The sequence below is a fragment of the Pan troglodytes genome, chromosome 15 (genome assembly GCF_028858775.2).
Source record: "Pan troglodytes isolate AG18354 chromosome 15, NHGRI_mPanTro3-v2.0_pri, whole genome shotgun sequence".
Taxonomy (NCBI): domain Eukaryota; kingdom Metazoa; phylum Chordata; class Mammalia; order Primates; family Hominidae; genus Pan; species Pan troglodytes.
The window spans coordinates 72,745,558-72,757,938 of NC_072413.2; the positions used below are offsets into that span (position 1 = coordinate 72,745,558).

The following is a 12,381-nucleotide window of genomic DNA, read 5'->3' on the forward strand; positions in this document are numbered from 1 at the left end:
AGGCTTTCATTCTTGAAAGATATGGGCTATTAGCAGTTCTTTCTGAATTACTTCTGCTATTTGCAGTTCTACAAAACCCTTTGCAATTTTCTGTGGACTTGAATCTCAGGACATGGGAAATACTAAGAGATGTCCTAGAGGATCTCTTGCATTTCAGACACACTTCACTTCACCTGTATTGTGCAATAGTCACTCAAATTCCTCTTGAAAGTTAGGGTCAATCATCCCCAGTGAATACAGTAACCCTCTCCATTGCCTCTTGATTTGGAACTTCAGAGTAAAGTTGGGGTCTCAACTTCAGGTTAGTGGAATCATTTGTTGTGTCCCCTAGTGGATGTGTTCGTCTCTTTGAAACTAGACTTTTAGAACAACAAAGCCTAAAGTCACAGGGATAGGAAATAAATATTTTGCCAACACTGAATTTATTAGTCTTCATTGATTTCCCAAAGAAATGAAAGAAAAAGCCTCCTAGCACTCATTAAAAGTCATGAAAGGCATCACTGTCTACTACTCAGTCACCTAAGCCAGAAACCTTGGAATCATCTTAAATTCTTCCCTTACAACTATCATTTTATTTCTACTGGTGACAAAATCCTATGAATTCTACCTTATTTTACATCTCTCACTTTTATCCCCTCCTCTACATTCTCATATCAGTCACTGCCTTAGACTAGGCATCACCTTCACTTATCCAAATTGTAAAGATGATCTTTAAACTTTTTTTCTCTGTCCACTATTTTTCTGCTAAAGCAATCTTTTAAAAATCAGACTATATTTAGTGGCTCTAAGTGCTTATAAGGTAACACCAAACTCCTTAACCAGCTGAATTAATTTATCTGTTATAATCGAGATCCAAGTCAGATGGCTTTAACAAGTTAGAAGTTTATTCTCTCTTAGGACTTAGGTGATGGTTCAGGAATCCAGTTCCTTCTGATTTACCTGGTCCTGGATATTTCACCACCATGTCAGAACCAGCATGAAAAAGGAAATGGAGAAGAGGAGGATGTGCCCTTTCCTTTAAGGGGACAACCCAGAAGATGTGCAAATCATTTTCACTCTCAGCTCCTTGGCCAGAACTTGGCTGCCAGTTCTAGCTGCAAGAGATATTGAGAAAGAGAGTCTTGTCTGGGGGGCCTTGTGTCTAGCTGCAGGAGGCCTGTTATTGTAGATAAGTGGGGAATGGGTATTGGAAGACCACCAGTAGTCTCTGCCACATGAGGCATACACAATCTTCTGGAGAGTGATCCTCGCTTACTTCTTTACCTTATTTTTTAGTGTGCTGCCTTTCCACATTTCCCTCTTTATCAGCTCTCTTGACTCTGTTTCCCCTTTGCATTAGCCATGCTAAACTATTTGCACTTCCAAACATGCTCTGCTGATACACGTTTCTCTGCCTTTCCTCTTGCTTCCTTAGCTTGAGGTGCCCTTGCCACATACTTTCCTCATCTCCAACTCATTCTGTCAGCTTGATTTCAGAGAAGTTGTCTTTTAAGACTCAACATAAGCCTCTCCAATTCTGTTTTCCTTATTGTGTACACATAGACTTGAGACATTACATCTCTTGGTACTTATTTACACTTAGATTATCTTTATATTTGGTTGTAAACTCTTTGAGGGCACATATGACATTTTATTCTTGTATCTCTTGGATGTAATGTAATGCCTGACAGATAAAGGATGTGTACTTTCTTTTTACTGGATGGGCAAGTGGGTTTATAGCAAAAATAACTGTGCAGACTTTTAAAAATGTCAGAACCTACTCTTAAGATAGGGCTACTTTTTTTTTTTTTTTTTAACTTTTGTCAATCAAAATGTTAGTGCTAGCTCTAACAATATTTATAATCATCCTATATTTTCTTGTTAGTCTTTTCATATTTAGTTTTTAGTTACAATTTAATTCCAGAAGTGCTCAGAGTTAGTTATGGAATTTGTTAATTTTTTTCTCTTTAAAATGAGCAGCCTTTTCTGTCTCCTAAGGCACAGTATTTATAATTGCTTTTTTTTTTTTTTTTTTGGGACGGAGTCTCACTCTTGTCACCCAGTCTAGAGTGCAATAGTGTGATCTCAGCTCACTGCAACCTCTGCCTCCCAGGTTCAAGTGATTCTCCTGCCTCAGCCTCCCAAGCAGCTGGGATTTGCAGGCACCTGCCACTACACCTGGCTAAATTTTTGTATTTTTTTTTTTTTTTTAGTAGAGATAGGGTTTCACCATGTTGGCCAGGCTGGTCTTGAACTCTTGATCTCAGGTGATCTGCCCATCTCTGCCTCCCAAAGTGCTGTGATTACAAGTGTGAGCCACTGCACCAGGCCTGTAATTGCTTTTTAACCATTCAGTATATCAGTGACTTGCGGCAGGAGATGTGTTGAAGTAAGTTAGATAATACTGACATGATTTCCAAAGCCTGTCCTAAGACCTTCTGAGCACTGCCACCTTAACATACTGGTTCTAAGATATTGGTGACTCAGGATTAATTTAATGACTGAAAAGAGTCATTGTTGTAAACAAATTCTAAGGCAAGAGTGCCTTAAATATTCTTACATGGAGAATTTTTTTTTCTGCTTTACTGTCTTGAGTAATATCTTTTGTTTTACTTGTAGATTTGATGGTCCTCGAAGATTTGAGGATTTAGGGTCAAGGTGTGAAGGACCGAGACCCAAAGGGCCTCGTTTTGAAGGAAATCGCCCCGATGGGCCAAGACCCAGATATGAAGGTCACCCAGCAGAGGGCACTAAAAGCAAGTGGGGAATGATTCCCCGGGGGCCAGCATCTCAATTTTATATTACCCCCAGTACATCCCTAAGTCCTCGACAGAGTGGACCACAGTGGAAAGGCCCCAAACCAGCTTTTGGACAGCAGCATCAGCAGCAACCTAAGTCACAAGCAGAACCTCTTTCAGGAAACAAAGAACCATTAGCAGACACCAGTAGTAACCAGCAGAAGAATTTTAAAATGCAATCAGCTGCATTTTCCATTGCTGCAGATGTAAAGGATGTCAAGGCGGCTCAGTCAAATGAGAATCTAAGCGACTCTCAACAAGAGCCACCTAAAAGTGAAGTCTCGGAAGGGCCCGTAGAGCCCTCTAATTGGGACCAGAATGTTCAAAGTATGGAGACTCAAATCGACAAAGCCCAAGCTGTTACTCAGCCTGTACCCCTTGCGAATAAGCCTGTACCTGCTCAATCTACTTTTCCTTCAAAAACAGGGGGGATGGAGGGAGGAACAGCAGTAGCAACATCATCATTAACAGCAGATAATGATTTTAAACCTGTGGGTATTGGTCTACCCCATTCAGAAAACAACCAAGATAAAGGCCTGCCTCGGCCAGATAATAGAGATAATAGATTAGAAGGCAATAGAGGCAACAGCTCATCTTACAGAGGTCCTGGGCAAAGCAGAATGGAAGACACACGGGATAAAGGTCTAGTAAACAGAGGTCGCGGCCAGGCAATCAGTCGAGGCCCAGGATTGGTCAAGCAAGAAGACTTTCGGGATAAGATGATGGGTAGAAGAGAAGATAGTCGAGAGAAGATGAACAGAGGAGAAGGTAGCCGGGACAGAGGGTTGGTGAGGCCTGGAAGCAGTCGGGAGAAAGTGCCAGGTGGTCTTCAAGGGAGCCAGGACAGGGGTGCAGCTGGCAGCCGAGAAAGGGGACCACCTCGGAGGGCTGGCAGTCAGGAGAGAGGACCTCTTCGAAGGGCTGGGAGTAGAGAGAGAGTACCACCCCGAAGAGCTGGGAGCAGGGAGAGAGGACCACCTCGAGGGCCTGGCAGTCGAGAAAGGGGACTGGGAAGATCAGATTTTGGTCGTGATAGAGGTCCGTTCAGACCAGAACCAGGAGATGGTGGGGAAAAAATGTATCCATATCACCGGGATGAGCCTCCTAGGGCTCCATGGAACCATGGAGAAGAGCGAGGGCATGAAGAGTTTCCATTAGATGGTAGAAATGCTCCAATGGAACGAGAAAGACTCGATGACTGGGATAGAGAGAGATACTGGAGAGAATGTGAACGTGACTATCAAGATGATACACTAGAGCTCTATAACAGAGAGGACAGGTTCTCAGCACCACCATCTCGGTCTCATGATGGAGATAGGCGAGGCCCTTGGTGGGATGATTGGGAGAGAGACCAGGATATGGATGAGGACTACAATAGGGAAATGGAAAGGGACATGGACAGGGATGTGGATCGGATTGGAAGACCTATGGATATGTATGATAGAAGTTTGGATAATGAGTGGGACAGAGATTATGGGAGACCACTGGATGAACAAGAATCACAGTTTCGTGAACGGGATATTCCATCTCTTCCACCTTTACCGCCCCTCCCACCTCTTCCACCTTTGGATAGATATCGGGATGATAGATGGAGAGAAGAAAGAAATCGAGAGCATGGGTATGATCGAGATTTCCGTGATAGGGGTGAGTTGAGGATTCGAGAGTATCCAGAAAGAGGAGATACATGGCGGGAAAAGCGAGATTATGTTCCTGACAGAATGGACTGGGAAAGAGAACGGTTGTCAGACAGATGGTACCCATCTGATGTGGATAGACATTCCCCCATGGCGGAACATATGCCCTCCTCACATCATTCCTCAGAAATGATGGGGTCCGATGCAAGCTTAGACTCTGACCAAGGCCTTGGAGGGGTAATGGTTCTCAGTCAGAGGCAGCATGAAATCATTTTGAAAGCTGCACAAGAACTGAAAATGCTTCGGTAAGTTGACTCCTTCAGATCCTTTCTTTTAATAAAAACCACATTCAGACTGCTCTTTTTAAAGTGATATGATATATTTGAATGGAATCATTTTACTTCAAGTTCTTATCACATACTTTTAATTTATATTTCTGGTCATTCAGTGCTGTTTTAGGGTTAGAATGGGTATTTAGGAACTGTGTTAATGATAAACTTATGCCCTAAGATGTGAAAATTGATTGCTGTCTTGGCCTTTGTAGAAGTGTTGCTGGCATGTCATGCCTGTGCATGTTTCAAGTGTCAAACTTCAACTTTTCAGTGCTCTGGATTTCACAGGGTTCATGTGTAACCTTCATTTTTTCCAGTAAGCAGTTTGTTCTTTGTTATTAGATCTGATAGACTTTATATTCACTAATCATTGATAAAACTTTGGAAAGTGCTGTATTTTTCTTTGTTGAAGCTAAGAATGGTTTGCTTAGGAGCATCCTCAGATTTGTCTAACTATTGATACTTTCTTTTGGGGATGTTTTATCTTTCATTATAACTAAAAGCAGATATTTCTCCTTGAGGATGTTATTTGTTTCTACATAACCAAATGTTTTCTTTGTGAAATGGAAAATAGGATTTCTTGACTTACAATCAACTGTGTATAGGTATCTACATAATTTTCCTCTTTTCTTGTAGTAACAACAATAACAAAAGCTAACATTTATTGCATGCTTACTCCGGGCCAGGAACTGTACTAAGTGTGTTGTGTATAATAAACTCATTTAATCCTTAAACCAGCTGTATCTTGGGATAGGAATTTAGAAGTCAGTGACAGATTGAAAGCTTTTTTAAAGCAATTTTTTTGAGAAAGTCAATTAATGATTAGGTTTTGATAAATTCCAATGTATTTCTTCCATTTTTCAATTCTGGTTTACATTTGTGGATCTTAACAATAAATTATAACTTAAACTTTAGAACTAGGAAAGAAAAATATGGTGAAGAAAAGGTAATGATGAAAGACCAGATACGGCAGGTTTGTATGGTCTATAGCTAAGAGGTTTATTTTTTCCAGATTACTCATGAAGAAAATGTGGAAAGCATGCTATAGAATATTTAGCTACTACACTATTCACTTTTAAGTTATAGACACCTTTAATTTTAATTTAACACCTACCATGTAACTGGGCACTTGCTAATAATTGAGTGTATATTATGTCAGTCTATCTATCTCAAAGGCCTGCAAAGATAAGGTAGTATTATCCCCACTTCACAAATGACACTAAAGTTCAAAGAGGTTAAGTTCCCTTGGCTAGTAAGTGGCAAACCCGGCCTTTGAACTCAATCTGTCTAAAACTCTAAAATCTGTGTTATTTATGGAGAATACCAAGCTGATTGGTGTTGTTAAGCTGCCAAGGTTTCTTTTTTTTTCCTTTTGAAATTTCTTTTTAATTCGTTATTGCTTTGCATGGTAATGCTGGATAAAAGGTGCTGCTGCTGCTTCATCCTTTTTTAAAGCTTTCTAGGCAACGTGAACATAATTAAACAATATATAGGGAGTGATGGATAATGTCATAGCCGAATACAAGTCGTTTATGTTGTGTCAGTGTAAAGTCGTAAGGAGTATCATAAGGGATGTGATGATGGGATTTACCTGAGCAGTAAATAATCTTACACACTTGACCCTTACTTTGTGGTCCCTCATTTGTGGACCCTCATTTGGGTCACTTTAATGTAAGGAGAAAATTGTAAAAGGTCTTAAGAAATTGTAGTGGATTTTACCTATGTTTAAGGTAGGCATTGTGAAAAAAAGTAAAAGGAATTTCATCAGTTTAAAGAAAAAACCGAAGGATTACATAATTATCTTCAGGAATATGAAATGTTGTTTTTAAAGGTGTAGACTGACAATTGTTCTCACCATCTACAGCAGGGGCCATAAATTAAAATGTCCCCAAGAATCAGATAACAAAAATGAGTGAAAGTGGGCCAAGTATAACTCTGTAGAGTACGGTGAAGATTGTGACAGGTTGTTTCATCTAACATGGGCAGCCTCTACTGCACTCAGCTGATTGTTGGCATGTGGGAATGTAGGCCTGGTGTTACCATATCTCTTTAAGATTTGAATTTATATATGAAATATTTTGCTTTGTAAATATGACAGCTAATTTCAAATTTTAAAAACTGATGTGAAAGCCACATTTTGAAAACCTTTTTAGGCCGGCCCATGGGCCACCATTTTGCAACCTCTGGTCTAAAGAGTTGAAAAAAATAGGCCGGGTGTGGTGGCTTACGCCTGTAATCCTAGCACTTTGGGAAGCTGAGGCAGGCGGATCATGAGGTCAGGAGTTCGAGACCAGCCTGGCCAATATAGTGAAACCCCGTCTCTACTAAAAAAATACAAATAATTAGCCGGGCGCGGTGGTGCGTGCCTGTAGTCCCAGCTACTCGGGAGGCTGAGGCAGGAGAATCACTTGAACCCGGGAGGCAGAGGTTGTAGTGAGCTGAGATCGCGCCATTGCACTCTAGCCCAGGTGACAGAGTGAGACTCCGTCTCAAAAAAAAAAAAAAAAAAATTAGCAAGAGAGCTTTTGGTTGGATTAAAGAAAAACATAACAAGTAGATGAGATAGTAGAAAACAACTGAGGCAGGTTGTAGAATCTATTCTTGAATATCTTCAATAATTTATAATTATTTATATGTCTTAAATGACTGATGAGTTAGCTACATAAAAGCAAAAGAGGGTAATCCTGGAGCTGCCCAGTGTATGGCCACTGCAGAGAATTTTAGGACAAGGATTTTTTAGGTCTCCTTTTTTTAATTAAATATTAATTGTTGTCACTTAGGAATGGAATAAGCATGCTTTATGTACTATGTCAATTTTATTTGTTTGCAGGGAACAGAAAGAACAGCTTCAAAAGATGAAAGACTTCGGGTCTGAGCCACAGATGGCTGACCATCTACCACCTCAGGAATCAAGATTGCAGAATACATCTTCAAGACCTGGAATGTATCCGGTATGGGAGAATGTGTGCTCAGAAAATGAAATGGTTTCTACTCTGTATGTTTCTATGTTGTTTGATTTTTTTTAGAAATTGAATAAATAACAAATTTCCTCTATAAAATGTAAATTTTGGAAACTTAAAAGTTTATGGTAATTGAACTTTGAATACCTTAAAAGCATGTTTAAAAGTGTGGTAGAGATGCTCCTTTTCCCCAGATTTTGATAAGTACACCAAGTACACCTGAACTACATAGCTTCTGTTCACAAAATGGTAGAATTTTTCTAATAATTTTTATGTTAAAATAGTCCTGTTGGCTGGGCATAGTGGCTCACACCTGTAATTCTAGCACTTTGGGAGGATAAGGCGAGAGGATTGCTTGAGCCCAGGAGTTTGACACCAGCCTTCGCAAAATGGTGAGACCCCTATCTCTACCAAAAAAAAAAAAAAGTCTTGTTTTCCATCTAGGCAGGGCTAGATGTGGGCCTCGTGATGCTTCCTACCTCTTCAGGCTACTAGTCCTTCAGATGGGGAAATGTCATACCCCAGTACATACTTCAGAACTGTTCAGGCAGTATGAAAAGGGGTGTTTATGTTAAAGACTTGAGTAATTAAGTTCTCCTTTTTTTCCCAAGAGCATGCCAGGACTTCTTTTATTTTTGTTATTTTACCTTTAAGCCAGTAATGGGCTTTTCAAATGTTAAAAATGTTATCTTGCAGGTAGTTTTATGACAGCATAATGAAGAAAACAGCTCTACTGAACCTCTACTGAACCATTTCTTCAAATTAACACTTTTCATTTCTCAGTGTTCCCTTCCATCCTGGTCTAATACTTAACAGTAAGACATAGTTGTTGACATCAGTGACCACCATGGTGTTGTTGACTCCCCAGATCGGATCTCCTGACCTTTGTACGCATCTACCTGTCTGCAGGGTTTCTGTCTGTGGATGTGACTCCTGTCAAATGCAGCATATTCAAAATGGGGCTCGTTATCATACCCCATTAAATTGTCTTTTTTCCTCACCATCACCTAGTCACCCTAACTTGAAACCTGAAAATCAACCCTCCATCTTGCTCCATCTTGCTGATTTGTCCTACCCTGCTGCTGATTGATTTTACCTCCTTTGAATCAAATTCTTAAGTATAATTACACCCATTTTAAGCCTATAGTTCGAGTTTTGACAGATGTATACCAAAAGATAAAAAAATTCTCGGCCAGGCACGGTGGCTCACACCTGTAATCCCAGCACTTTGGGAGGCCAAGGCCGGCGGATCACTTGAGGTCGGGAGTTTGAGATGAGCCTGACCAACTTGGAGAAACCCCGTCTCTACTAAAAGTACAAAATTAGCCGGGCATGGTGGCGCATGCCTGTAATCCCAGCTACTAAGGAGGCCGAGGCAGGAGAATCACTTGAACCCGGGAGGTGGAGGTTGCGGTGAGCCGACATCGCGCCATTGCACTCCAGCCTGGGCAACGGGCGAAACTCCATCTCAAAATCAAAACAAAACAAAACAAAATTCTCATCACCCTAAACAGTTCTCTCATGCTCTTTTGAGATTGGGACTACCCCTATACTCCACTTCAGGCAGCGTCGACGTGATTTGTGGCCAGATGGACATTTTAAAACAAATCTCACCATGTGGCTACCTGGCTTTAAAACTTCAATGTTCTCCCATGCCTTCAGGATGAAATTTAGAATCTCTTGCATGACTTTCTTGTTCTTCCTGAGCTGGCCTGACCTCTGCTGACCATTGCTTGCTACTCCACTCTCTGATGCTTCATTTTCCCTCCACATAGAGCTACTTAACAATTTTGTGAATGTGCTAGATTCTTTTACTTCTTCATTGCTTTGCGTATGCATGTTGTTCTCTAAGCCTAGAGTCTTTTCTTTGCCTTCCCATCCCCTCCTGCAACTGGCTAATGTTTGTTTATCTTTTACAACTCAGCTCTACTATTTTCTCTTCCACCTATGTAGGGCAATTACCCTCGTACATACCCTGTAACATCTTGTACTAGTCTCTGTTGTCATCTTTATCATGTTGCATTTTGAGTGTCTGTTTTCTTGTCTTTCTTTCTAAATTGAGTCCATAAGATAAGAACTATATCTTTCATCTTTGTGTGTCTTAGTAAATAGAAGCGCCAGATTGTACATCCACATTTCTGCTTTATTTGCTTAACAAATCATAATCATCTTTCCATATTGTTATATGCTATATTATTTTTTGATTTACAATAATTTATTGAATTAATTCAATTTCTGTTGGAATTTGTTTCTAATCTTTCACTGTTATTCTTAATATTACCCTAATGAATGTCTTTGTATTGGGTTCTTATTTTAGATAACTCCTTTTCTTTTTTCCTTTTTTTTTTTTTTTGAAACGGAGTCTCTGTTGCCCAGGCTGGAGTGCAGTGGCATGATTTCAGCTCACCAAAACCTCCGCCTCTTGGGTTTAAGCGATTCTCCTGCCTCAGCCTCCCAAGTAGCTGGGATTACAGGTGCCTGGCACCACACCTGGCTAAATTTTTTGTATTTTTAGTAGAGACAGGGTTTTACCAATTGGCCAGGCTGGTCTTGAACTCCTGACCTCAGGTGATCCACCTGCCTCAGCCTCCGAAAGTGCTAGGATTACAGGCATGAGCCACCGCACCCGGCCAATAACTTCTTAGGAGTAAGTTTTATGTTTTTGTTTTGTCTCTTTTTTTTTTGCTCTGTTGCCTGGGAGGCTGGAATACAGTGGTACAATCATAGCTCACTGGAGCCTCAAACTCCTGGGCTCAAGTGATTCTCTCACCTCAGCCTCCTGAGTAACTGGGACTACAGGCACACACCCTACGCCTGGCTAATAATAAAAAAAAAAAATTGTTAGTAGGGACAGGGTCTCGCGTTGTTGCCCAGGCTGGTCTCGAACTCCTGGGCTTAAGTGATCCTCATGTCTTGTCCTCCCAGAGTGCTGGGATTACAGGTGTGAGCCCCTGCACCCAGCCAACAGTGATTTTAACGTCCCAAAGTGGGACACTTCAGTCAAAGAATAAGCATACTTTTTTTTTCTTTTTTTGAAACGGAGTGTAGTCTGTCACCCAGGCTGGAGTGCAGTGGCGCAATCTCAGCTCACTGTAATATCCACCTCCCGGGTTCAAGTGATTCTCCTGCCTCATCCTCCTGAGTAGCTGGGATTACAGGTGCCTGCCACCATTCCTGGCTCTTTTTTGTATTTTTAATAGAGATAGGGTTTCACCATGTTGGCCAGGCTGGTTTTGAACTCCTGACCTCAGGTGATCCACCTGCCTCAGCTTCCCAAAGTGCTAGGATTACAGGCATGAGCCACCACACCTGGCCCAGAATAAGCATACTTTTTAAATGATTCCTGTCACATAGCCAAACAGCTCTCTATAATAGTTGTATAATGGCCGGGTGTGGTGGCTCATGCCTGCAATGCCAGCACTTTGGGAGGCCAAGGCAGGTGGATCACAAGAGGTCAGGAGTTCCAGACCAGCCTGGCCAACATGGTGAAACCCCGTCTCTACTAAAAATATAAAAATCAGCTGGGCTTGGTGGCATGTGCCTGTAATCCTAGTTACAGGTGAGGCTGAGGCAGGAGAATCGCTTGAACCTGGGAGGCAGAGGTTGCAGTGAGCCAGGATTGCACCACTGCACTCCAGCCTGGGTGACAGATCAAGACTCTGTCTCAAGTGCATCACCTGAGGTCAGGAGTTCAAGACCAGCTTGGCCAACATGGTGAAACCTCGCCTCTACTAAAAATACAAAAATTAGCCAGGCACGTGCCAGGTGGTGCGCACCTGTAATCCCAGCTACTAGGGAGACTGAGGCAGGAGAATTGCTTGAACCTGAGAGGTAGAGGTTGCACATAGCGCCACTGCACTCCAGCCTGGGCAACAAGAGTGAGACTCTGTCTCCAAAAAATATATAAATAAATAAATGAAAAAAAAAATTGTAAAACATCTATACTATAGCCTCGTAAGCATTAGCTACTTAATATTTTTGGTATATTTAATAATTTTAATACAGCATTTTTGATTACTAGTGAACATGAATATTTTCCCATATTTGTTAATTATACTTTCCTCTTACAGAAATTCTGTTTGTGTCCTTCACCCATTTATCTGTTTGAGTCAGGTTTTTTTTTTTAAATTAACTCATTATCCTTAATATAATATAGATATTAACCCTTTCTCATATAAACAATAATTTTAAAAAATGTATCTTTTACTTTCACTATATAGAATGAAGAAAGCAGTTTTTAAAAAATTTATAAGTATACTTCTATGAGATCTTAAGATATTTTAAACTTGTCTTGATAGATCTACCCAGACTGAATAGCTTCATCCTATATTGGCATTTTCTTAACAAAGTTTACCATGCCATACTTTAAAAATTTACCTTTAGGTAATAGCCATTTGTCTTTAACTGTAGCCAGTAGTTACCTCCAGTCAAATAATGTTCCTTCCGTATTAGTCAACTCCATTTTATTATTCAGAAAGTTTATTTTTAAAGTACTGCGTATATATGGGCAAATATATAAATAATGTATATTGTGGGCTCTCCAGGATCTAAAATAGCGTCAATAAAGAAAAAACATCCTAGAATAACAGAGAAGTAAAAAACCGAAACAAAACACAAAACAAAAAAATAAAACCAAACCAGCCAGACACAGTGAACTAAGAAATGGGAAGTAAGTGTT

The 12,381-nt window shown here is 40.5% G+C and overlaps 1 protein-coding gene across 5 annotated transcripts in view; it reads left to right on the forward strand.

The window, feature by feature from the left end:
• Positions 1-12,381, forward strand: part of YLPM1 (YLP motif containing 1) — a 73,004-nt gene that overhangs the window by 31,806 nt on the left and 28,817 nt on the right. For 4 of the 5 annotated variants that reach the window (XR_010151222.1, XM_510067.8, XM_054666719.2 and 1 more), the window contains exons 5-6: positions 2,599-4,716; positions 7,574-7,694. Coding sequence is in view for 4 of the 5 variants with exons in the window: in XM_510067.8 (XP_510067.2) it covers positions 2,599-4,716; positions 7,574-7,694 (2,239 nt within the window). In the remaining variant the exon portion in view is untranslated. The remainder of the gene's footprint in view (positions 1-2,598; positions 4,717-7,573; positions 7,695-12,381) is intronic. The other variant, XM_063793716.1, reaches the window with a different exon arrangement.